The sequence below is a fragment of the Harpia harpyja genome, chromosome 5 (genome assembly GCF_026419915.1).
Source record: "Harpia harpyja isolate bHarHar1 chromosome 5, bHarHar1 primary haplotype, whole genome shotgun sequence".
In the NCBI taxonomy this organism is placed as follows: Eukaryota; Metazoa; Chordata; class Aves; order Accipitriformes; family Accipitridae; genus Harpia; species Harpia harpyja.
The window spans coordinates 77,305,147-77,332,608 of record NC_068944.1 but is presented as its reverse complement, the minus strand read 5'-3'; the positions used below and the strand labels follow the sequence as shown (position 1 = coordinate 77,332,608).

At 42.4% G+C, this 27,462-nt stretch overlaps 1 protein-coding gene across 10 annotated transcripts in view; it reads right to left on the bottom strand.

Moving 5' to 3' along the window:
* The window catches only part of ADGRB1 (adhesion G protein-coupled receptor B1), a 284,922-nt gene that overhangs the window by 12,027 nt on the left and 245,433 nt on the right, over nt 1–27,462 (bottom strand). For 4 of the 10 annotated variants that reach the window (XM_052787756.1, XM_052787760.1, XM_052787763.1 and 1 more), the window contains 8 exons: nt 22,776–22,874; nt 14,779–14,950; nt 13,504–13,599; nt 10,731–10,785; nt 6,266–6,945; nt 5,243–5,278; nt 3,622–3,726; nt 1,573–1,626 (listed from right to left, as the gene is read on the bottom strand). In XM_052787756.1, the coding sequence (XP_052643716.1) occupies nt 1,573–1,626; nt 3,622–3,726; nt 5,243–5,278; nt 6,266–6,945; nt 10,731–10,785; nt 13,504–13,599; nt 14,779–14,950; nt 22,776–22,874 (1,297 nt within the window). The remainder of the gene's footprint in view (nt 1–1,572; nt 1,627–3,621; nt 3,727–5,242; nt 5,279–6,265; nt 6,946–10,730; nt 10,786–13,503; nt 13,600–14,778; nt 14,951–22,775; nt 22,875–27,462) is intronic. The other 6 variants (XM_052787757.1, XM_052787759.1, XM_052787762.1 and 3 more) reach the window with 6 other exon arrangements.

The following is a 27,462-nucleotide window of genomic DNA, read 5'->3' as shown; positions in this document are numbered from 1 at the left end:
CCAAGTTTGTTGCCCAAGGAAGGATAATTCGGTAGTATTGTACTCTGAGGCTCAAATTAGTTCAGCATTAGCAGTGTGCTTTGGTCTGTAGCAAAATAACTGCAGCAAATACCAGTGCCACAGTGGTTCCTGGGAATGCATTGAATATGGTCAAGATTCAGACTTGGCTGGCGTTCCAGGCAGTATTCTAGTTCTCCTAACTGCCTATCTCTGACATACCATCCTGGCAACATTGCTCATTAGTAAGTTAATGACAGGTCAGCTGATGGCAGTGGGGACACCCTGATCTCAGTGATAAGTGGATTCAGCTCCAGATCTCTGCTGTAGCCGTTCTGACTTGAAGATTGATGCGTGCGATGGTTAGCAGCAGTGTTACACGTTGCCTTGCATCACATGTATGCTTTCACCCTTTGCCCTCCAGTGCAAAGGAGAAGAGAGGTCCCAGGGAAGGACTCCTTGGTCGCTGGGTGAGGGGAAAGCAGAATTCGTCCCCAAACCTGTCTCCACGTCTGCAGGATGACAGGCAAGCCCGGAGGCATTTGTCAAGGCTGCCTTTGATAGGGATTCGGTCATTCTCACATCAGTAATGCCTTTCAGAAATGGACCTTGTGAAGGATGAAAGCTGAACAGCTCAAACATGCAGGAGTTCCTGATTATGTTTCCAGCTCTGCCTGTAACTACTCTGGGACAGTGGGCAAAGGGCAGTTGTCTTTATCTTTCAAGTGTACGCTGCAGTAATACTTATCCAATGCTTAAACGTGTCAGGATACTTAGGAGGAATATATGTGCTGGGACAAACCTTCAGGTCTTTGCTGAAGACCCCTTAAAAATCATGTTTTACCAGTGAAGCTGGAGAAATTTGCAACAGGAAACACATGTGATGGTTGAATTTTCAACCCCTCTTCCTAAAGAGACAGAAGATCAGTTTCATCCTCCCATTCTTCTGTTGGTGCTTCCTTCAAACCTGGCAATGTAGTAGCACATCTGAGAGGAACTATGTAATTAGTGTGATAGGGTAATCAGTTTTGGCCAGTGCACTGAAGTACAGAGAGGACTAGCATTTACATCAAAACCAAACCCCAAACTGATCCCTAAAAAGGGCCAGCACCATTCCTAGGTACTCCCAAAGGAGGTCTGTCCTATGCAGACATTTAGTTCAAGTCTCAGCAGCACTCTTCTGACCTTGGAGTTGAAGGAGGAGAGAGGAAGTGCAAGAAGATTAGGAAAAGCATCATATCTTGGAAAGGACTAAGGACAATGGGACATGCTGCTAGGATAGGCTGGGAAACTGCCAGGGCTAGAGAGAGCTCGACTTTGTGGTTGCTTATTTAAAAGGGAAATCAAAGATACAGCAATGCAGGCAGATGGACTAGACCCAGTAAACATGCCTTCTGCTCTATGATGCTAGGTATGAAAGGGTTCAAGGGTATTCCAGGATCCTTATGACCTTGTTCATGCCCACAAGGCAAGGAGTTTCCTACTGGTGAAGGAATGTGTTTGGATTCATACGTCATGGAAGGGTTTGGGAGAGGTCTACAATGCTCTTCAATGCAAAATGAAAGCCGGACTTACGCTAACGTTAGTTTTATCACTTCCACCAGAAGAAATACTCCATCGTTTTATAACCTAAACATACATAAAAGAAAAAAAATTCTTTTGTTGTTACTTTAATCCCTGGTATCTGCAGTTTGCCTTCTCAGGGCAAGCTGAAGATTGGGCATGATTTCCAGTGGAGTCCTCAGCAGCAAATGGTAGATAAAGGGGTGAAGAAAGCTATTTATTTTTCTCTGCACTGCTTTGGATGTTTTTCAACCAATACCCACTACTGACTTGCCAATACTGATCTTCTCAAGCTGAAGATGGGGCATGATTTCCAGTGGAGTCCTCAGCAGCAAATGGTAGAAAAAGGGGTGAAGAAAGCTATTTAGTTTTCTTTGCCCTGCTTTGGATGTTTTTAAACCAATACCCACTACTGACTTGCCAATAGTGATCTTTGCAAGCTCCCCCTCTCGGGTTACATCCAAGGGAAAATCACAACTTGAAAAAGATTCAGTCAATATGCAAAGGCCACCTTCACAGCTTCTTTCCAGCAGTTCAAAGCTCTTTGATGCTGACACTGGCAACTTTAATTCTACATAGAAGCATCTCTGAAATACTCAAAACATCTAAATCTATAAAACCCTCCTGCAAACATACCACAGATTAGCTTTTACATGGTATTTAAGCATTTTTGATTTTACAGCTGTGTCATACCTAAATAATAGAAAAAAAGCAGAGAGATGACATTCAGTGAAATGCATTGGGATTCTGGGCCAACATAGGCTTCTTTGATCTGAACCTGCCTGCTAGATTCACTCCCCCTCTCATTCTCTAACACTGGACAGCCCATAATGACACCTTGCCACACACAATAAAAGTAGGATTTGCTGGGACTACATCTCTGGAGCTCAGCACAGCAATGCTGTGAGATCTGAATGCAGACCAAAGGCTCTGTAGTGCTCTGCTTCCACAAAGAACCGAACTAAACCTCTTGTTCAATCAACCTCGGAGCTCTGGTCTTGCCTCTAATGGAATCCCATCAAAATAAGCCCCACTAGTGCCACCTTGGCCATGCTGCAGAGGACCGTGCATCCTGGATCTGACTTTGCATGCAAATGACCGAGAATGTTATAAATAGCTCACTTTGCCCCTCTCCTGAGCGCAGGCACAACCCACATTTCATTTCTTACTGCCAACCTGGCTGTGCCACTTGTTTTTCCCTTCTGCTGGAGCAGATATACTTCCTTGCAACCTTTCGGCTCTTGCTCAGCAGGCTTAATGGACTGAGACATGGGGGAGATGCCATCAGCCTGCCGTTCCTTATTTGTGTTATCCGTATCACTTGCTACACAGGCTCCTGATACCTGTTTCTAGCACCAAATCTCTGCCCTTCTGAAAGGCTGCAAGGTCCTTCCCCCAGCCTGCCTCCCTCAAAGTCTCTTCTTGCCGTGGAAGTTTGCTCCTGTTGAGGAAAGCCATGTATATGATGACCAGCTGCCACAAATACCCTTATGCTACATTTAATTACCGTGCAGTCCCCGAGAAGTGCTGCCACCATCACAGCTTAAATCCCACTGCAGTGGCTTTCCTGAATAACTATGCCCATCACTGCCACCTTGGCTTCCAACTGAGCCCCTGCAGGTGGTTTAGATGATTCCTGCTGTCCCCACCTTCTGCCCTCTCCCCTTTCCACCTAGATTTCCTCAAGGCTGTTCTAGTTTCCAGTTCCTAACTATGACTGGATGTATGGGGCACTCAGAGATGACCTGAAAAGGAATGCAAAGAACAGACACAGACATGGGGAACAAACACAAAGAAGACAACACAAACTCTATTGACCGTGAACAGACCTGAGGACAGACGTTCTCCTTGTGGGCTGCTGACCACTCTGTAGATAAGCTAGTGGTACCTCTGTGACTCTCTGTGTCTTTTGTGACACACATGTGCTTGTTGCAACATGCATGGACAGAAAACCAAGGTAAAGTATTCAGTGAGGGCTCCTAAACTTTCCTGCTTCTTCCTGTGCTCCTGCTGGCACTAGAGGGCTCTAGGAGATGATGGTTCTGGAAGTGTCTGACTAACCTTGCTGTCCGTTGTTGGAGACTCCTTCTCCTTCTCTGCATGCTGGAGTTTTCTGTTCAGGTCTTGGAACATGTCTTGGTGACGTTTTCTTGTGTGCATGATTTTCTGAAGCAAACACAAGAGCCACAGGTAAGCAAACTCTATTCAGCTGTACAGAAAGAACATGTTTTCCTCCAAAGTTACATATTAAAACAAAAGTTATTAAAAAAAAAATACACAAAGTTATTAAAACCTAGCTCTGTCTCCCTGCAGGTACAATCTGGCGTGCCTAAACTACTTTCAATGTTCACTGAGGACCCAGTGCAGCACCGCCTTTATTTTCAGGATGAGATGGTGGGAGAAAGTGGAAAAGACTAATTTTTGACCTTATGGTTACCCTAAACCTGCAACTGCCAACTGTTTATGCTGCAGAATTTGTGCTTGACTGGCAATTTTCTACTAGCTAGACCTAGGAAGCTTTGCTGACCTTCTTTAACTGATACCTGACCCCATGCCCACTCTGTTCTCAGTATGTCTCCTTTGCAAATATATTCAGAGATTACACAAACATACAGCATTTGGGTACAAGAAGTTCCATCAGAAACTATTCCACAATTTCCTTTTCTTTGTATTTCCGCCCTTCTGCATTTCACTTCTACCTTCTACTGCCCAGAAAGACAGGCAGGACCAATTTCTGTAAGGACTTCCCTTTGCATGTAAGAACATGTTGAATATGGCTTTCTTGTGCTCTGCCAAGTGCTACAAAATTGGAGAAGGTGGCTCAGATAGTTTAGGACCAACCTGAAGTACCAGCTTAGATGTACCCATCGTGCCTCAATTTCAGACCAAGCTCACAACCTGGAGCTCTGAAGTGATTCTAGTGTTAAGGCAACTCCTTGTGGGCCCTTAACATGACTCTGTTTTGGAATAAACTAGCAGTTTTGGAGGGAAAGGATAGCTCTGCTGGGAAGGATGCCATGATTGGATTCAGGATAGCTGCACGAGCTCTCAGTAGCCCCATGGACCCTCTGTGGAGGACTGGCTCTTTCAAAGCTTTCCACTCTGTGCCTCAGGTGTGAGGACAGACATTTCCCTATGAACAGTATAGACTTCTTCCACCCAGGCTGATTCTGTGAGGTTCATTAATAGGTGTGAAAGACTAAGGTTAACGGTGGGTTGTGACAGTGGGGCCGTATTACCTTCCCCTCTGTTAAGCAACAGATGTTGCGCACAAAAGGCAAGGCATTTTAGGCCACGAACCAAATGTATGTGTGCGTGCTTCCCAAACAGGAACATGGTGCAGTCACCTACTGCTCCATCAGCTCTCCATAAGCATTTTGCTCACAGAGGAGAAGTTACAGGCGTTGGGCAAGCCAGTGTAGGATCCCGATTTACAAATGTTTACACAGAAGCTACTGCTCCGTAAATTATGTACCAATATAAATGACCCATTTGTTTAGCTGCACAGGGTAAGCCTTACTAGGCATCTAGCACAACTCTTTCAACACACCGTTTTTAAACCCTTGAAGAAGCTCTTTGGCAAAGACAACACTCTTGCAAAAGCGCCAGAAAGAAAAGAAAGCAGCATTTCTTTTTCTCATCCTATCCTTAGAAAAGCACATTCAGAAAGGCATGTACTCACCTCAAAATCTAGCTCTGCATACCGGGATTTCCGCCTCTGGGTATTCAAAAGAAAAAGAGATGGTGAAGGTTAGTAAGGGGTTGATGCTGGTGAGTGGGCACAAACTCAGCCACATAGTAGATAAAACAGGGAGAGTCCTCCTTTTCCTTCTTCCTACACCTTTAACGTGTTTCTCTGGCTCTTCACGATGGAAAATGCCAGCCATTTAGAGGGATCTCTACCAAAAAACACTGAGCCTTAAGGAGAGCTAGGCATGGGCTGAGCATGGGAGTTTGGCCAATTCAAGCTCTGTCCTCGTTATGAGCTTTCAGGTTGTTCACAGAATGGGAAGCAGAGAGGGAGCAGTAGATCAGCCAACTGATCTACTGCAGCTTTTGAGCACCAGTCAGTCGAGACTGAAGTTTGGACAGCAATGGCCAAGACCTACTCTCTGACAATAGCTAAGAAAAGGGCCAGATGCCCCAGAACAGACCTCAGCGTAAGAGCTAAGCTCTAGGGAGAACTGCTAATATACGTAATAAGTTATCACAGGTCAGAAGGAGAGGGCTGCGCTTATGCAAAACCTCTGACATCCCTCTGATGCTAAGAGCATTGTGGGGCATGCCTTAGGGACATTTTACACCTGCGATCACCAGGCTTTTCTGCCCTGTATCATGACTGAAGTCATCAAAATGGGAAACAGAGGCAGAGGATAGAAGGAGAAAAGGTAATGCAAGCCACGTGCCTTGCATTAAAATGAATAGTCTTTGACAAACTAACATTTTTATTGGAATTTCATTGCCTGTAGGGCTACAGACAGTTCACCCAGCAATGGAATACGTCTGTGGAAGTCGTGAGAGATTTTAAACATTACATTACAAAATGATATCACATGCCAGTGATCCCTCATGATAATAAAATACTGGCATTGCATGGTGGGCTGCACAGGGCCTAAGGTGCTTCTCTTGAAACACCTGATGTGGCCAGTGTTGAGGGCAGGGCATCGTTCTGGGCTGAGAACAATACAGTAATTCACACGCTCACCTCCAAGGAGCTCATGGAGAGGGTGGAGACGGTCTCACTCTTGGACACCACACCCGAGTTCCCTGAGTCACCTGTGTCACACAGGCTGTTGGGAATCTGTGACTCGTTGGAGATATTTTGTGGAGCCAGCTGCTGCTGCTGTTGTATCATGGTGGAACCTTGAACCTCACTGCATGTCATGGTTACAGGCTCCCGTGGAGGACTCTTGACGACAAAGCCTGGGTCAGTAGCCATACTGAGGTGGATGAGCCGTGTCTGGGGCATCTGGTCAATATTGATGCTGTATTTGCTCTCGTCTTTGGGCGGTTTGGCCCGTAAGGTAGACGTGTTGGTAGGCAGAATGACGTAGCTGGTGTCCAGCGTTTGCTCTTGCGCCCGGGAGAGTTCTGAGTCCAACTTCTTGAAGATGTCCCCATCACAGATGTAGATGGACTTAGGTGGCTGGTTCTTGTCCTTCTTCAGAGTAAGAGTGTGATTGCTGAACTCATTTAGGTTGATGGCCCCCAGGTAGTGTGGTGAGCCCTGAAGATGCATCTTGGAGACATTGGCTGGAAGACTGTTAAAGTTTGATGACCCCTTCTGGTGATTGAGTTTCAATTTCTCTTCATCTGGCAGTGATGGACGCTTCAATGTTCCTGTGATGGTTGAGGTCCTGCAGGTGGTGATGTCTTTATTCAGCACTAGGGAGACAGATAAGTATCCTTAGCACCTCACCTAGGTTTTTGTTAACACATCAATACACCTACCACAGTCACACCATGCTAGCATGTTCCCTTGGACCTCTCGGAAAGAGGCTGTGGTGGCAGAACAGTTTTATACTGTTTTGTTTTAATCCAGGATGCTGAAGGCAAAGCTAAAGCTAGGGAGGAGAAAAACTTTCTCATTTTGAGAGAGTTCTCTGTCACACAAATTTTCCAACACAATCATGGCCAAAACTCCCAACTAGGCCAACACATATTTTCATATTGATAACAATATCTTGAAAAGCAAATACACCTATATATATTTAGTACATGTACTATATGTATATATATGAAATATATATAACTAGCCTATGAAGGAGTAGAATTCTTTAAAATAAAAGGTTGCTTTCATGTCAAAAATTATTTTGATTCAGTAAATAGCTGAAATGCAGCATTATCAATGATTTCAAATGTAATTTTTTTTATTTTAAACTCACTGAACTGCTTCAGGTTGCTCTTTTCCCTTGAACAGTTTCAGTGTCAATAATTTGGTATTTTAAAATACACCACGTTTTGTTATAAATTTCTAACTGCTCTCCAAAAAGCTTACATTCTAGTAATCACGGCAAGCCTTTGTGAGAGCTAATTATTTAGTGTTTTTCAGTTTCCCTTGGGGAAAGAAAGGAGTGCCATGAATATTCCTTAATAGGAAAGGAAAACCTTAAACTAAGAACGAGGAGAACATGCCAATTAGGAGGTATATAAAGGACACACAGACACTCATTCCCACACAACACTGTCCACAACAAAACGTCTGTTCCTTTTGTAGGCATAAGAATCTATTGCTCAGTTGATTTCAGGATGCGACAAAGACCTTTGGAAGATAATGATGTCAGCCTTGATGTCTCCAAGGGTTCGAAATCACAGACTGTGGGGCAGGGGAAAAATGGTGTGGGACTGAAGGCTACTTACCCAGTATTTCAGCACAGCAAAGGAGAAATAAATGCATGTTCCCCTTTCACCCACCTCAGAAGGAAAAACCAGAAAAGGTCCTTTTACCTATTTTTTTTCTCAATGGACCAGAGACAAGGATCTTTGGGGTAACCTCGTACTATTCAGCTGCTCCACCTGGGACAGAGGCAGGACATGACACAGGCATCCCATGGGACTGAGGACACACTAATTTTTCTACCAACTCATACTGGGAGTGGTGGGTGCTGGAAGAGCAAAGTTCCCCTCAAAGACTACAGAGCAGCAAGGCAGGATGACAAGGATACCAAGTATAATAAAAGAACTTTTAAAAAGCCTTTAAAGGTAAACACACTGGGTGTAACTATGGCAGCCGCGGTCTTCTTGACATTGCTAGAGGACACGCTAGGATAAATCAGAGCATTACAGCGTATTCGTAGCATACACTGCAGGAAGATGTTATTGAAGTCAAACCCTTCACTTGGGAGCATCAGTAAGGTTTATTGATTCAGGCTTTTCTCCATGCTCATGTCAGCTGCAGAAAGCAGGTTTGGAGAGGTTTGCACTTGGCAATCTCTAAGCATTGAGCGGAGTGAGCTTTCAACACTGAGCCATGGACCTAATCCTACCAGTGAATCTAAGCGAGGAGGTTATAAGCGGTATCAGGCATATCTCCAACCCGTCATAACACGAGAGCTGGTGCCTCCAGCAGAAATGATGGCCAGAAACCGACAGATTTCTGTTTTTTATTTTTCAATAAGCAGAATGCATAGGATGATGCACCATATAGAAAGGTCTCTGAAATGGGGATTATTATTAACTACTTAGCTTGGCGCAGACTAACAGCACTTTATCAGAGGAGGAATATCTCTTCAGGCAGACATCAACAAGCAAATTGTACAGTTGTATGCTGGCAAAGGAAGGGAAGCCTAGGCTGTTAGCAAGCTGCTGATCCAGGGGCTTCTCCCCTGAAGTCATGTGAAACCAATCAGCTTCTTCCTTTCCTCTGGGAAGCTCAATTTGGAAGCAAGAAACTCAGTAGCAGATCCAGAAAGGCTCCTTTATTGCAGGAGTCCAGGGTCTGCCTTGGATTCCAGCACAAGGTGGGCTGCTGGATGTATAGCTGGTTGTGTGTGCCAACACCCAGCCTGGATGCACATTTGTTGAGCGTGTGTTCAAGTCAGACCTGGTCTCACATGCACGTTTTTTGCACGTGATTTTTTGGAACTGAGATCTTTGGTGTCAAAAAGGAAGGAGGAAGACAAATGAGAAGAGTGAGACAGCTCGAAATTAGATTAGAGAGTGTGATACAGAGAAACAGAAAGAAAAAAATGGACAGACCCTGAAAAGAGATAAATGGACAGAAAGAGACCATGAAATAAGATATCACAGGGATAAGTGAGATAAATATACTGTGACTGTGATAAGCATAGGGAGAGGGAGTGAGGCAGAGAGAAGGACAGGAAAAGATAAATAAGATACAGATAGATATTAGATAGATAAATGATAGTGACAGTGATAGACAATACACAGAAACACAGTGACAGAGACAAATGTTGACAGAGATAGAAATATATAAATAACAGGTACAGCGAGACAGACAGCTGAGGACAGAGATAAATAAGTGATTGCAAGATAGAGAGAGATGAATTATAGATAAACACATTAGAAGCAGATAAATAAATGATAGATTAGATAAAAAGATAAATGAAAGGGACAGGTAGATGTGTATAGACAGAGAGAAGGAGAGAAACAGAAAGAAAGCAAAAAGGGAGAGAAAGAGAAAGAAGGGAAGAAGGAAGGAAAGAAAGAAAAAGAAAGAAAGAAGAAAGAAAGAGAAAGAGAGAAAGAAAGAGAGAGAGAGAGAAAGAGAGAGAGAAAGAAAGAAAGAAAGAAAAAGAGAAAGAAGCTTTCCCATGGCAGTAACTGAACACACAGTATGTGCTGTCCTTGGCTAGGGGAGATCCTGGTTTGGAAGATATGAATTATATGCAAGTACCAAGCAAGCTGGTATTTCTCTTGCTTGGGAGAGGGGAGAAGTCTGGGAGGGTAAATGAAAGCCTAAATATCTACAAAGGGTAAGAAAAAAAAAAAAGCCCACTCAAATAGTCAGGCATGCCAGGACCAGGAGAGGACAAAACCTGCAGACAAACAGGTAGCAAAGGAGAATCCAGACAGCACAGACACCCCCAGGGGAATGAGAGAAAAGGGAGTTATTGGGGAAAGGAACCGTCAACTCATGCCGATCGTCAGGACCAAAATGAATGTGTGTGATTGAACACACAGCAGAAAGGTGCAGGCAAAGGAGGAGAGACCTGACCCACCTCCCTGTGTACAGGCAGCTTACAACTGCACTAGAAATGTGCATGGAGTCAGGTGGAGTGGTGGGAAGGCTCTTCAGATTCCAGACCTTCTCAAAGACACCTCTCCTGAGCACAAAACTGTCTGAGGTTGGCGTGACCCCCTTGGGCAAGGGTTGCTAAAGCAATGAAGGATCACAGTAGGAAGAGGCGGATCCAATCTCTTCTTCCTTGATACTCTTCTCTGCCACCGTGTTACATGTGCCATAGGTAAGAAATAATACCTCGGAGGCAAGGCTTAATCTTAGTTAGAAGGCCAAGACAGCTACGGGGAAATAGGATAAGCAAAGCATAGGGGAGAATTAGGGGTGTTGCTTTCTCTTGGCCAGGGTTGAGATTAAGGGCAGCCCACTCAAGTACATGCAAGGCACTAAGACACACACAAATAAAACAGAAAGGAAAAAAAAAATGGCCTAGTTCAATCCCCAAACCAGGTCACTTGCTGATTCTCACCTGTGATGTGCTCACCTGATCTACAAGCCATATCCACGTCCTTCTCAAAATCGGTCTGAAAGACAGAGAACACAGAGGGCATGGTCAAAAGGAGGTGGTGGGGGAAAGCAAGCCATTTGGAAAATGGAAAAACCCACTTTAATTAGTGAGGCAGACACAACCATTGCCAGAAGAGTGGAGAAGAGATGTTTTGCTTGGGCTTTGAAACATGGCAAACAGACCACTTTTTTCCACCTGTGGCTTTTGAACCTCAGGCAGTGGTAAAGCTGTAACGTTGCTTTTCAGCTGGATTAATCTGCTCATCCATACACTAACTCCTGGTCTGCCAGATTAAAATACCTCCCTGGAACACATTTGTGCCCATTCCTAAAAAACAGGGGAGAGTTTCCTGGCCTAATCTGCCTTGGATATATCACCCCACACTTAGACTAAGCGGATTCCCCTCCACTCATTAAAAGATCTGGGGATGCCGCTGAGAACGCTCCATACCCACTGGGCTTTCTTGTGATCTATCACCAAGTCACATGAAGTAGAAACAAGTCTCTGCTTCTGAAACTCCTAGCTTATAAAATCAATGGTCCCTGCAGACACAAAGGCTGAATAACTTTTTCAAGCAGTCTGTACAGCCAGATGAAACTCCTTTCTTCTCCCAGTATGAGTTAATCCTTTTTCTAAAGCTTTTAGCAGATAACATTTCAAAGAACTGGATACACTGAGTCACAGTGGGCCATGAGTTTTCATGGAGTAATGGAAAGGCCACAGACTAGCAAAAGGTAGAAGAGTTCACTGATTATTTCTAGTATCATTTCAGAAAGAAGACACTTAATATAATTGTATTGATGTGATTAAATGCATTCCAGTTTAATACTAAGAAAAGTGTGAAAAAAAAACCCCATCCCCCTAGGATAAACACTTTAATATACGCAGGTTGAGATCCAAGAGTTTTTCAAGAGCTGGTTGAGGAATTATCTCAGTCTTCTTGATGCTAATTTCTTAGTAAATTATTTGGGATATCAAATAAATCTGAAAAGAATAGAAGAGAAATAATACTGAACTAACGTTTAAATGGGCAAGTGGGATGACAGAGAAAAATATAATCTCATTTTCATGACAGGAGTTCCAGAAAAATGTAACCAAACAGCCTGTACTAGTTCTACCGATAAATAAAAAAGAAAGATAGGTTTATATCTAATACCAGACATCAATATTTTGTGGAAAACAGTTCTACTCAGCTAAGCTTCTTTTCACTTGTTGGGCAGATTTGGAGATTACTGGAAAAGGTAATGGCAAAAATACCATCCTGCAAAGCTTTTGATTTCTTTGCTTATTTTACAACCCAGTCGCTATAAAATAACATTGTACCCCTCTAAAAATATCAGTGAAGAGTCATCATTCACATCTAGATTCTGGAGCTTTTTGTGCCTGAATGTGAAGAAACTGATTGTAAGCTCTCTACTTCTCAACATACTCATCAACAGTGCAGAAGTAAAGGTAATCTCGTTGCTAAAAAACTTGTAGCTGACACAGAATTTTGCAAGGTGGTTGATAATGAGTGAAAACAGGGAGTTATATAGAGAGGCAAAAATCTGAAACTTCAGAGTATAGTGCTTGGGATGGTGACAATAGAAGAACAAATATAGCATCCACATTTTTAAAGGATGGTGAGAGTCTGAAGGGCATGTGGAAAAGGGTTATATAAATAATTTGAAGACAAATGTCCTACAAAGGGAGAATAAAAAAGCTCAGTGTGTTAACTTATTGAAACGAAGATTGAGACTGGATATGATTATGGTGTCTATCATTGAAGGAGCGAAAGTACTAGGTATGCAAGGGGCTTTCTAATTGCACATAAATAGGCATAGCAAGAATCTGCCTGAAAATGAGAAGACTACACATTTAAATTAGAAATGAGGCACCTGTTTTTAAGAAACACCTATGAGGTGTGGTAGAATTATATATCTCTTGATGTCTCAATTTAAAGATTGTGCTGTTTGAAATGAGACCTTGTACCCAAGCACAAGCTACTTAGCTTAGCACAGGAGTGACTGGGAAAAAATGCCACTGGGTTATGATGCAGGTCTAATATTAACTAGACGTTTTGGGGAACTTGTTCAAATCTCGTGATTGTCCTGATGTCCTTAACCCAACCTCAGAAATCAAATGCCTCTTATATCATCTACATCGTTAACACTGACACAGATGCCAAACTATTCCCTGTAGCTTAATCTTCTCTGGCCTTATCTAGGCTGTTTGTAAAGGACTTGCACAACAGGACCAAGGTTTACAGTGCTTAAACTATATTTCCAGAGAAGCAATGTAAACAAGTGTGCTTTTGAGAGAAACAAATCCCGTTGAGACAGCATCTTTATAATAATGACCCAGCACACTGTGATTAAAACAGTATTAAACTACTGCCTCCTAGCTCTAGCTAGGACAAGGCGGAATGATGGGGATGAAAATGTCTGGAAGACCTAGGAGATATATTTTCTCCTTGTATTTTCTGGGAGAGAAAGGATCTCACCAAGATGTCTTCAAAACCTGGTGAGCTGGTTTTGGTGAGGTAAGTTTGAGCCCCTTAATATTACAATGAAAAGAAACCAGATTTGTCTGAAAGAGCCTATGCTAAGTGCTACGTTTTTTCAAGCGCAGGTTTAAAGGAAAAAAAGAATGATGATTGCAAAGTCTATGATGGACAGATTTATTTGTTTATCAGTTATGAGTTAAAACTACCCATAGGTTCCTTAATAATAGACTAGGTGGTAGTTTTCCCTACCATTAGCTGAGCGTGTCCATTCTGAAATGACCCCCCTGAGTCTCCATTGCCCTCTTCCTGACGATCTACTACTCGGCACTTCACAGCATCCTGGACCTGCAGGAACAAATGGATTTGCAAAAGTCAGAGTCAAACAGGAATACCAAACCCTATTAAATTCTGCTGAAGAAAAAAAAAAGTTGTTCTTGGTAGATCAAAAGAACATGGATCCTACTTTAGTAGCATTCAGGTATTCATTTCAAATGGTTTATATGTTAAATAACTCACATACTAACAGAGCAACTCAAAGGTTTTACAGGTGTCCTGGATCACTGTGTTGGTCACTTCTAGTTGCTTGATTTTTATAGTCAAGAATAAAAATGTCTCCTATTTTGCAGCTTGCTATAGGTTTTCAATGGATGCTATTGCATAAATCATTATATTGGGGTCTACAATGTCTGCTTATGATCCTATATCGGCTCTAATACATATCTGATCCAAACCTCACTGAAATCAATGAAAAAAAATGCCAGTGACTGCAATGGGAGTTCAGTGCAGGCCCATATTCATAATGCAATTAGTTGAGGGAGTCTCAGCCAAGCCAGTGGTGTAATTCCATTGATTTCATTGGTCTGACATAAGAAATTAATCTGTTTTACTTAATTTAAAGGAGCTGTAAGAAGATAAAATGAATATTGAAAAAAACCCTCTTCCTGTCTCTGTTATTAATAGTCTAGCCACTCAGTAGGATGAAAAGAATAAAAGAAACATAAAAGATTCGTCCTTTTCTTCCATGATATAATTTACCATTTTAAATCTCCATGGGGAGGCTAGAGAGAATTTACTCAATTTCCTTGCTTGATTATTGCTAGCTTTACTTTCTAGCTCGAATATCTAGGCGGTAATGCCAACATACAATCATTCTGTAAATCTCGGTGCAAGTTGCCCCTCTTGAAATGAAACAAACTAATTGTTTTTCTTAATATTTCATTTTTGGAGGCGGAGTGTAAACATTCTGGAAATATTAATTTGGTTTTGAACAAGTAAAACCTGACACGTTAGCTAATCTAAGACTGTCCCCCAAATTCCATTCTGCAGTACACTCAGTATGACAACCATTAATTCATCTCTTCTTCCCTCTGACCGATACTGTCATGGACGTTTTTGTGGTCACTGCCTACACGAAGGCAAAAGTTCGTAGGATTAAAGAAGCTACCAGGATGACTGGACATTTTTCAGATGTTTTCTATGGGAAGTATGTTGGTTATATAAAAGACAGCGACTTATTTGTCTCACCTCCCGCCTTAGGATGCAATGGACCATAACGATGACAAAACCCTCCAACGAGTCAAAGACGGCAAAAAGGATCTGGAAGAGTGCTGACCGCCGATCTGTGATTGCCAGAACTGCAGACATCCAAGTGAGAGCCAGGAGAGGTAGGACCACGCAGGAGCTCCAAAGGGATGCCCTGTCAAAGGAGAGAAAAAGAGAATTCAGGTCCGCTTCAGCCTCACCCACTTCCACGTGGGATGCTAATTCAGCCTCCTGATCCCACGGGGCTTCAGAAGACTTCTTCAGCAAATGTATACTTGTGCTAGATGTCTTCTGAGTCCCTCTCACGGGGGAGCAGGAAGATGCTTTGCACACTCACGCTACCAGAACGAGTGACACACATTTCTACGGGAGGGACTACTTTTCAATGGTGCAGTCATGCATAAAACTTGAGGTAGGGAGGAAGGATGCAGATACCTCACTCCTCCTCTCACGCCCTTCCCACTCTACGTCACTAGTCCACAACGATGGCATTTCCCAAGGAAGGGAGACAAAATACAATCACTGTAGGTTGCCAAAGGGAAGGGGAACAGTTGCAGCAGAGACTGGTTTGTCACGATGGCTGTTGGTACTTGGGTTACAGACACTTGGACTTCCACAGCACATGGAAGACACCAACACTGGGGACATGTTTCACGGTTTCAAGTGACTAAAACGGACAAGCATAGAGCTGATGTGGAGACTGATATTTTGCTGTTGCTCCCTTACTCTACAGCTGATGGTCCCTACAACACTACATAATGAACATCAGGAGAACTGATACCTGACCCAAATTTTCTGTGAACAGAAAATTTTCTGCTTTCTTGTCTGATCTCTCCAGCTGAATGCTTTGGAAAAAAATTACAGTTGTTTCTATATTTAGCAATTATTGTAAATAAGTTTATTCTTGGGTGGACATTCTGGGTTAAAATAACTTAAGATTCAAGCCACTTCTTAATTCACAAGGCAGAAAACCGGACAAAACAGTTTTCTGTAATGCAAATACTGCCCCATGAACCTCCACTTTTTCCATGAGTGATGGCTCTAGAAACAGGAAAGCAGCTCTGTTCCCATGCACTATTTGGTCATTCAGCTCTCTGACTAAAAAGGGTCCCAAGCAATTTTAACAGCTTACTAGGGAGATTTTAAGCTGTCAGTCATCCTATATATTTGGCAGCACTGGTGCACCAAGAGTACCAGGAGAATTTCTCTGTGGGCTTTTATCTAACAAATAAGAGCAGACCTATGCACAGGCTGGGTAACAAGTTGAGCTTCAAGATTTTTCTGTGTGGAAAACCTCAACCTATATACTAACAAACAAATACAGGCAACACAATAAATTACAGGACAGATATCATGACACATGTTTTACAGTACTTACATGGGACTTGCTTACCATTTTCTGATATATGATCAAGTTTTTAATAATGTTTACTTGCTGGTTATCCAGGTACCGCTCTCACAGACCTCAGTGAGAGTTTTACCTGAACAAAGCTGGAGCTTGGACACAGGTATGGACATCAGGACATAATGCCCTGGCTTCAGTTAAGAGTTTTTCAAGGATTGTTACATCACTTTTGCTGTAATGACCACATACTGAAGTGACAGGTTATTTTTATAGTCATAATGATACTCCGATTGCAAATATTTCTACAACCTGTCCAGACTCAGATGTGTTCCTTAGTGGTATTATTAAGCAACGTAATTTAGCTAAGGGAGCAGCTAAATGGAATATACTCTTTTCTCAATTAAAACAAGCATTATGAGACTTCCATGTAAGGTAAGGGCCATGACATAATCTGTAATCTTGTAATTTTATATAGGACGACAAACTGAATGTTCTTTAATGTCCAAAATGAACTATAATTTCAAAGTATTATTTAAAAAAACAAAACAAAACAAAACAGCAGCCAGACAGCCCTCAACCAAACAACTCCTAAACAGATGTCTTTATTCCACTTCTTCCTCAGCCCTCTGGAATCTGCCTCATTATACTGAAATCTCTCTTTGCTATCATTTGCATTAATAAAACTGGCTAAACAGTAAGTGCGGCAAAAAAAAACGGAGGCAGAAAAGCCAAATGGAAAGATAAGGCTTGCTCCAGAACAAGCCAGTCTAGATGTGTCTTCCATGCAGGTATCAGCAAACACAACATGCCTGATGCGTGAGTTGGTAGATGAAGTCATTCCAGCAGCAACTTGCAATTGTGATTGCTGGAAACCAGCAAAGTCAACAGAGGCTGCTAGAAAAGGTCTGTACCAGACAACTCTTCCTCCTGGAATTATCTGGTCTCCCAGCATACTCTTAATACACACGTACGTGTATGTTACTACCACCAACGTGCAAACAAGAAACCTGGCAACCACCTCCGAGAATGGATCTGACTTGTAAGTATGGGTCTGAATCAGCCATCTAAATTTGGATGGGTTTTCCATTCTTGAATAGAACTGCAACATCAGATTGGCAATGATTTGGATCTGGATCCAAGATTTAGATGTGGATTTGGGGTTGTAAGGGATGTTGCTGAGGAGGTAAATTATGTTTCCCTTTAGCAAACGGTTAGATTTCAATCCACTGGCTTCAAAACCTGCTTAAAAGAAATATGCAGGCGCCCTGCTTTAACAAGGCACTGCTTGAGTCTATTTGCTATCCGAGGCACAGATGCAATGATCCATAACTACAGTGGGCTCCCTTCAGAGCTTCTGCTGTCTTCACGCCGGACTCAGTGACTCTTTCCCAACCCTTCGCTCTGTGTGTCTCCATATGGGCAAACTATTCAACTCTCCTCTGAGTCGAGACATCCTGATGGACTTCACTATTGCTCCCAACATAAGCAACCTTAAATCACCACTTAAATCTCTGCCTTTCCAACCAGATGATGAAAATATCATCTGCCCTTCCAACTCAGATGATAAAAACAGTATTACGAATAAATCGGGATTTTCCCAACTGAGTTGTGCTGACTTACACCAGCTAAGAGTATGGTCTTTCTGCTCTCTTTGTGATTCAACTTGCAGATGCCTTTTCAACAATATTCAACCCTTACAAATGTTATGGAAATGTTGCCTGACACTTAATGCATAATCTTTATTCTCAGGCAGCAGATGGCAACAGGTCATAGGAATGTAACTTTTACTCTAATTTCACTTTTAGAGCTCTGCTTAGCTTTCGAAATACTAAATTAAAAAAAAGTTCAATTTTAAAAAATTCATATCAAGACTGAATTTTCAGAAGAAAACTAAGGGGGAGATAAGTGGGTTTCCTGTGACATTGCCCTTCATTCTACTTGCTGTGAGCTGAATTCGTACTTCTGCCACCTTTCCATCTGTCCCTTTTTAGGAGGTACTGTGCATCCTTAAAAGGTTCCAGTATAACTTATAGGACCTAAGGAACTTCGTGTTATGGTGTCACATGATGTGGAATGAAATGATTTGTTATATAATGACATTGTGATTACCTAATGACTCTTCATTATGGATTATCTATGATCAATGAATCCAGGTTTTTCATTGCTTGAGACCAAAGAAATTAGCTGGCAGATCCTCTTGTTTGTCCCATACATGACAGCACTCATGAGGACTGACAGCAATATCAAGGGAAGATCGTTACACTGCATTGTGGAAGCATGATGCTGGTTTATTTTTTCATGACCATGACATGATAATGTTACTCAGCAGTACAGTTGTAGTGTCACGTTGTTCCTCCCCACCACACCGCGCTACTGCTGCATTGCAGAGGAAGGGCTTTACTTTGGGATATTGCAATGCCACAGCACAGCGCAACCAAATACAGTTACAATGACGTGTGACAACATGGCCACACGATAACATTGTCCACAGCTTTATTTAGCATGGCAAAGACTTAGCCTTATGAAAGCACATAGCAGACCCAGCTCTGGCAACAAGCAGATGATGGCCTTTGGTCAAAATGTCAAAAACTAGCTGTGGTTTTGTTCTTTAGCTAGCTGGCAGCCTTGAGAGTCTTCATCTTTGCAAAAGAAGCAGGATAAACTGATGGCACTTAGAGGATAGCAATGGGAAGAGCAAAAAAAATGGTTTTGGAAACAAAGATCTCCATGAAGAAAGATTGAGGCCTACACCCTGACAAAAGGCAAGTGCAAGGGGACACAGAGTACATGCCAACAAAGATGTAAAGGACCATTATAAAGAGGTAAGTGATCAATTCTTCTCATTACTCAACACCGACAGGGCAGCCAGTACCATAAGCTAAAGAAGCAGCAGAAGGAAAAACAATTTGAGAATTCAGAAAGCAGCTCCTGGAGCAGAGCTCTGAAAAGGGAGATGGTAGGTGGACTCAACACATAAGACAATAGATGGCTCCTTACATGCTGCACAGATTGGCACATGCTGCTCCACTATTCTGATGAGCGTGCTATTCCTGCGTCACAGCAGTTCTGCTACAGGAAAACCACAGGACAAGGATTTACTTTATTCATTCTCTCGTGCTTTATCCCTCCTCTAACTTGTATTCTTCCTAAAAGCAAGAGTGTTGCCCCAATTTTAGGGACAGTTTCAGAGAAAATCCCTTTAACTCAATGCCTGTATAACCAAGATAGGAAATCTGTAACTAGAAAAAAAGAGGCACTGTGCATGTCCTTCCCATGCACAGGCAACACAGAAACAGAAGATATTATTTCTATTTTCTCCAAAAGATGATTCTTCTCTCAGTTGCTGCAATCTGAACCATACAACTAGGGGAACAGGAAATCAAATGCCTCTAAATGAGACAGGCAGGTAATGAAGTAGCTATGGGCAGACTGCTTGATCATTCACCCCTAATAAGGGAAGTTGTTCTCTGACAGTCCAAGCAAGGACCTGCAGGGCCCAAGTATTATCCCCAGGTAAGGAAACAATTTCAATTTCCTTGAACTATGAGAACAACACTCTCCTGAGGAACAGTCTCCTTCATAAAACCAGCCATGCATGGAAATACTGATTCACATCAGTCCTGGAACTACAATAGGGGCAGAAAATTTGACATCTAAGACTTCCTGAAATGACTTTGAGCTAAGAAAAAGAGAAAATCCCTTAGATGGGAGATTTGACACGAGTTTCTGATGATGTGAGAGGGATGATGCATGAGAAGGGTCATGATGACTCCCTAACATTGACTCTTGGGTGGGTTGTCTGCAAGAAGAATACACTGTGCCAGGGCCTTAGTCTTGGGCCAGTGTATTCCCTATGGTCAGAACTTGAGAGTCCATATTTGCAATGCATTGCCTGGTAGGAATTCCTTCCATCCATCCATCCATGCATCCATCAGCAGTCCCCAGTAACTGCAGTGGATGTCCTCATTCACAGCAAGTACAAAGAAATGGAATGTCCCTGATATATTTTTTCCTTAGATAAAAATTTTTCACAGGTAGTAAAGACAAATTAATTATAAGGCAGTATTTCACAGGCTGAGACTACCCTACAGGCAGCAATAAAAGGAAGGAAATGTAGGAACAGAAGTCTTCCAATGGTAAAATATGCCTAGCATCTTCTCCAGAACAACCTAAAGGGAAGGGGTTTTTTAACCCACACCTCTCAAGTCTAGCTAACGCTTAACAGGTCATAGACATCCAAAGCTTTCCTTTTTATCATTTCCCAAGTCAAGAAATTGCACAATTTCCAGTGCATATTTTTTCACTTCTGTCATGCTTACTACCTGCTCTCCCATCAGTGGTTTACCATGTTTTCCCTCAGTTACACATACCCTTCTCTGACCCCTTCTCTCTTAGACACAGATATCACCACAAAGAGTTGCTCAAAACTTCTTTGATTTCCAAAAGCCAAGAAAAATGGACAAAAGGATCTATCCTTTCATGCTACGCTATGCCAGAAACAAGCCTCTGAAACCTATGGGAGGTAAGCTGGAGAGAGCAGGAGCAACCCCAGCAGGAACGAGGCAGGAACATCCTCGATGTGCTCTCTACCAAAACCCTATGGCTAATTCCAGGTCAGAGAGGAGCCAGGAATCCTCATGGCATCTGATTTACATTACGAGACTTCAAAACTGAATGGCAAAGTTGGTCCAAGGTCTGGGATGAAGGCCAGCAGAATAGTGGCGTTGGCATGAAGCATAATCAGACCTTTGCCTTATTGACAATCCCATTTACAATAGATTTGGAGGAAGAAAAATAGAAACAGTTCAGCTGCAGAATGAAGCGGATGACAAGGGTAGATGAGGGCTGAGTGAACTAATTTGTGTATTCCTCAGTGGTCCCTTTGCAAGGACAAGAGCATAGGACGCTTTGGGACAAACAACAAAACCAGTACTGGAATTTATCATTTCAGATATTCTATCTGCTGGGAAACAAAAGACATATCCTCTTACAAGAGCTCTCCAATTTCTATCAAACCACTTAAATTAGAAAAGCAGGATAAGTAGCAGATCTGGATTTCATATCCCTTTTTTTTCTGATTTGAAGATGAATCAGAATATGTGATTTATGACAGACCAGCGTTCAGACAATGTGGGAGAAGGATTTGAGGTCGTTTTACTTTTTAAATGCATATGCTATGAACTGAAAGCCTCTCCTATTTATCAATCTAATTTATTAATAGTAAAGTTTCTGCTGGTTTAGCATTCCTCTGCAGTAGCAGGAAACCAAAATGCAGTGACCTGCTAATTCCAGACTTGTGGTACGCGTGTCTGGACCAATGCCATCTCACCATCTCAGCTGGGCACTGTTGCAAAAGGTAAGTAAACAATTTCAGCAGTGAAAAATAAATGAGATTTTGTTTAGGTTTTGCATCTCATAGAAACTGCTAGCTCTTAATAGAGGTGATTGCATGTTCTCTTTTTCTAACGACAATTGGTTGTTTTTCAGTAATGTACATTTTTCCTTAAACTGTTGGATTTTATATAAATGGCTCAGTTTTCAGAAAGAAAGGAGAAAACCTTGTGTTCTGTTTTTCTTTTATATTCCTACATTTTGAGATTTGGCACTCAGCTGCCTATTTTTGTTTAGATTAATTAATGGTAGGAGTTTTCAAATTGCAAGTGTCTATATATGAGACTGTTTCTTTCACACATTTTACATATATTACTTTAGATATCAAAACCAAAATATAGCATCACTTGGAAATTATGTAGGTAATAAAATTTCAAAAAGGGAAGGAAGAAAGACAAACCTTCCCTCATTGCTCTCCCTCCTACCTTAACCTTTGGGAAAAAAGCCAACTATATAAATAGCAACAATTTCTCCAGCAGAACAAAGCACTGGCATTTTATTTTATTTATTTATTTTTTTTTACTAACTCCAGCGGCATCCAAGAAGAGATTTAACAGCTTTTGACTGTTGTAACTCAGAGCTATGAAACGTTTTAAGATTTTGAGAACTAATTCCAAGTGCTTTTAGGGGTCCAAAAGAGGCAGTCAACACTTATCAAATCAGAACTGCAGCCCTATGAGATATTAAAATTAACTCTAGCCTTTTATAAGAGAAAAAAACACACTTAGAAGTGGTTCACCAGGTCACTTAAATCATGCTCAATGCTCTGTAGCCTCTAGAGTAAAAAACTCAAGTACACGCTTAAGTGTTTGACAAAGCTGGAGTTTGAGGCCCCTGTCTACCATCAAAATTAATGGGAAGCACATCTTTGAGTCTTTAACTCCAAGAACTAAATTAAACGGGGGCATTAAACATATACTCAGCTTCCAACAAATGAAGAGTCCCTTTGTCTTCCATGGGCTGCTCACATGCTTAAATCTAGGCATGTCATGAAGTGCTTTTCAGGATCCAGCCCATCAGCTTTTGCTCCAGGGATGTTGCAGGAGCCCTACACTACTCATGGCCCACAGAATGAGGTCAGGGAGAGTTGGGGATGTGGGGAGGTGGGCAGGGACATGGGGAGAGAAAACAAACAAGGGCTGGTCAGTGCAGGGAAATGAAAGAGGGAAATAAAATAAATTAAAAAAAAAAAAAAGAAAGTGGAAAGAAAGAAAGAAAAGAAGTTGAAATTAGAGGAACTAACATGGCGTTACTGGTGGCTGTGGCCGAAACTTCAGCAGAAGAAACTACTCCACACTTGGAACATTTGAGCGTCATGCCGTAAAGGGGCACTGCCATCTGACTGCAATTAAAACCAAAAGACTGAAACAAAACAAAACACTTTGCTTATGAACACAAACGTAGAAAGGAAAGGGAAGGAGAAGCCAAAAGAAAGAAAGAACAAAAGAAAGGAAGAAAGAAGAAAGGGAACCAACCAACCATACCCAGTTTGAAAAGAGAAATGAAAGACAGGCAGGAACAAAACTCTCTCATCTGTACCACTCCAGATGCGGGAAATGGGAAAAAATGTACAATTCAAAGACGTGTTGGTGCTGCTGGAGAGGGTGGAACTGTGTTGGTGAATGTTTTGCCAGATTCAGGGTGTCCCTCTCCGGCACCCCTGGAAGAGAAACCAGTACTGCTCTCCCAGCCTCCCCCTCCTTCTTTTGGTTTGTTTTTGAGAAATTGCTCTTTTCCCTCCTGGCCTTTTTGCTCCAAAACAAAAAAGGTGGCAGGGTTGTACAGTAGAAGGCAAGAAGTAGGGCTGTGGGGACTGTGTCTGCTTATCTTCTTTCCTAAAGCAATGCAAGGGATAAGTCCTATATTTTCTCCACTGGCCCTTGTGTGCTAATCCTTGCCTTGGTGGGGATACCCACAAGGCAGCTGACAATACCAGGAGATATGCCACTCTTTGGTCGCTTAATCTGTGATGAAGGACATGCAAATGGGACTGTTTATGTCCTGGAAATTAAGCATGAGCTCGGGTGTTTTGTTAGACCAACCTGCCCTGAAGGGAGCCGGACTGGCTGACTACTTTTGAGACATTTCTTCTCTAAGATCTTGTTTTGGAGCTGAAAACATCTTTGGGATGAACCCTGAGACTTACATCAGTTGCTCCCACTTTTTCTGATGGGATCAACTACAGAACCAGGCCATTGTGGGCTGCTGGTATAAGGGGATGCGGGGATCTGCTAAAGGGCATGTCCTCACGATTTTTAGAAGCTGATGTGTGTGAACCCACCTAGCTGACAAGCCAGCTCTTACTCAGGAGCCCAGAAGCCACATTAGCTTGGCATCAGCCCTGGTTCTTCCCAGAATTTACTAGTTTGTGTGCACTCTCTGATTTGCACAGATAGACATCCACATCAAATCTGGCTTAGAAAATGGGCAGGAGTCTGCAAAACATCCTACAGACCTACATGCAGTGCCTGATATCAGAGAAGGCATGAACATCACTGCCAAAGGACAGCAGGTCTGTCATTCTTGGGCGATGGCAGTGCAGGTGGTGAGGGGTGATGTTTGCAGGTACAAAACGTTGGGGGTTTTACAGCCCTTCCCTGCCTGGGAGAGAGATTAGGAAACTTGACACATCGTTTCTTAACTTTTATGGCTTTGTGTTCAGTCTCACTGCAAAAAGGACATCCCCATGAACACCAACACAGCATTACCAGTGGTCCTAGTGGCCCACTTTTAAGTGGCTATTGATTGGTCTTTTAATTAGTTACAGTGACATAAGCCATCACTCCCTTCCAGAATAATGGCTAAGGTATCCCACAGAAACTTTCAGCCTTCAGACACAGAGAAAATTAGCTCCTGTGTCAATAGATAGATATCTTCCAGGAAGGATGGTGTAAATCCAGTGAGGACAATGGCTGAACCAAAGATAAAGTGGGTCTTGAGAGGCATTAAGTGCATGACCCTTAAAAAAAGATAGCTTATCCCCAGATCTATAAGCCACAAAGAACAGATAAGCAGAGAGACAGAGAAAGGCAGAGATAGGCAGCAAAAAGAAAGATTGATTCGAGGAATTTGATGGAAAACTATACCAGAAAAAACATGAATGACACTGAATCACAAAGAACTGGCCAAAAGACCACTATAACACACAACTGTAACTGCTGTTGGGTGTATTTATGCAGAAAGTTGTAAGCAGTAGGCACAGATGTGGATACATTTAATATTCTAATTTGTTCTTGTTGGGGGCATGAGGTTGTTAATATATTGAATTTCCGCAGCAGGTTTATATTGGGGCCCGTATGTATGAAAGGGTAGCTAATGAAATAATCACAGTGAGTAATGCATTCATTTAATTTAGCTTTTTCTGCTTCCTAAATATCCACAAACAGCTCACGGACTCATCTGGTGTGTTCACTGGAGCCTGGACTTTTCTACCTTTTACTGAACAGTGCTTTACACCACACATGGCCCAAAGAACAGAAGCACTGCTTCCAACATGAAACATTCCCAGATGAAGGGCAATCTGAATCTGTTCCTATTTTAATGTAGTTATTATCTTTCCAATTACTTTCTTCTCTATGCACTGACAATCCAGCTCTGTTACACCCCGCCAGGACAGTTGCGCAGAGAATATTTCACACAAGGTATTGGGGCAAACTTTCTTAAGTCCTCTCTATAATCAACGGAGAGATAAAAGAAGTAAAGGTTCTCTAAGGGGCAAGTTGGAACAACTAAACAAGGCTCCCGTCTCTCTCCAGTAGTTATAGAGGAAGCCTAGGGAGATTAAACTCAGCAAGCTAAAATTAGCCTTTGTGAATATACCCTGTAGTCTCATTCTTCTTCCCTGGCTGCGTGAGCACACAAATGCTTCTGGAATAAACGCTGGCTGAATAAATTTAAAATTCATTTTAAAGGCTCCTGTGTCTGACATTAAAACATTCATTCTTAGCAGCACTCCCATCAATAGTGCTCAAACACTGTCAGTGCAGCTGACCGCGAACGGAGACCGTTCTGCTGGGAGACACTTGCATGGTTTTCTCCCGTGCCTGGACAGGAGTTGGGGCAGTTGTGTGCGTTTCTCCAGCTCTCCAGGTAATCACACCCAACTCTCTACAGCCTGGTTTTGTGATATATCTATAAAGTCATTCCCATTAGAAAGTCAATGTTTTCTGACAGATGTGACAACAGTAATCATAGCAATTTCCTCTGCTAAGTATAGGGCAAAACCTATCGTGTCACGGGTGTTATTTCACGGGAACTGTTAGCGCTGCTTTATTTGTGCCAACCGATCTGAGGTATGTGTGCTGGGCTCCTCTTAGTGTTCAACAGCTCTTTTTTGTCCCGTCTTTTTCTTTTTTTCCCTTTGTTTTTGTTTTTGCAACATTGAACCATACTTCTTGCCTCTGCTAAAGGAAACACAACGTTTCTTTATACCATCTCCTCAGATCCAAACATCTCCAAGGCCGTGACTCATTCTGATTATCTTCAGATCTACCTTCCAACACGGTTCCCAAGCCCAGGCCAGAAGCGGCTAGCTAAAGGGAAGGGGCACCAGAGCTCTCAAAAGTGCTTCCGCACTCTCAGCGGGTGCACTTCGAAAGGAGAACAAAATCATTGAGCACAGAGAAGGCTTAAAAGTGCTGCACACACACACACGGACACGAAAGAGGGGGGAAAAAGAGAAAAGAAAGAAAAAACAAAGAACATCAGAAAAATGACTTTTTTTTTTTTTTTACTTTGTAGGTTTTGTTTTCAAAGTACGACTATGAATGTGATCAATAACCAGCTGCTATGTATTAAATAAGGTCATTCTGTATGCAGTTTAGATTAGAGAGGGAGAGACTGAGAGACAGTAACTCGCTGCTCTGCTAATCCAATAAACCATTTATTTCAGTTCTGACTTTCAAGTGCAATTATCCTGCTACAGTCTCTGCCTGCAGTTCGGGTATTTTCTTGAGTTCTCTCTTTGCAAAGAAGGCATCATCCAGAATAAAGCACTCACTTGTTAGCAGCTGCTTTAAGCAGTGCACCAAGGTCATTTCTTTGTGTACCTATTCAACCCAGCAGCAACCGATACCTCTGATCATCCAAACGTGCTTAAGTTTCCTCTTATTATCATGACCATGGCACTGCTCAGGCATCGAGATTCCCCTCTTTGCTGCACTGAGGGACCATGTCAACACTGCTGATAAAACATGAACCTTAACAGGTTCCTGTGTTTCTCCCCTGGCTGGAAAAGAGCTTGCTTCTAACCTCAGTTTTGCTGCCATCACTCAATTAAAAACCACTTCCACCAGAAACTACTCAATAGTGCAATGACAGGAATATTGAACCTCGTCTGTACTTTCTGCCTCTACCCTCCGAGACCCAATTTTAGGGCCCAAGGCATTTGCAGCACTGCAGTGAATAAAGCAGCTTATAGAATCATAGAATCATTTAGGTTGGAAAAGACCTTTAAGATCATCGAGTCCAACCGTCAACCCACCACCACCATGCCCACTAAACCATGTCCTGCTCTCTGTGAAGCCTAGGAGTGCAGCAAACAAGGCGACAGGTACCCATGCTCCCTCCGCTTTCATAGATAAGGTATATTCTGTATCTTCTCCACCAGCCTCCTAAGGTTTTAGGCTCTGCCTGTAGCCATGGTGAAGAGGCACCAGAACACCTTTTGCTCTCCCTGTCTCTTTGTAAACAACGTCTTCATTCAAGAATACTAACATTATCGGCAGTGATAAATCGAATGCCATCAGTGGACAAGTGAGGGCGCACAACCCTGTCTTTCCTAGCAGCAGGTAAGGAGATAGTTTCTCTGACAGCAACAGCAAGCCAAGTAAAGCAGTGGAAAATAACATACTAACATCAGCAGCCAGGCTGACCTGTGCATTTGATTTGACTCAGAGTGTCAGTGTGCCATTTCTGTCCTTTGCTTGGAG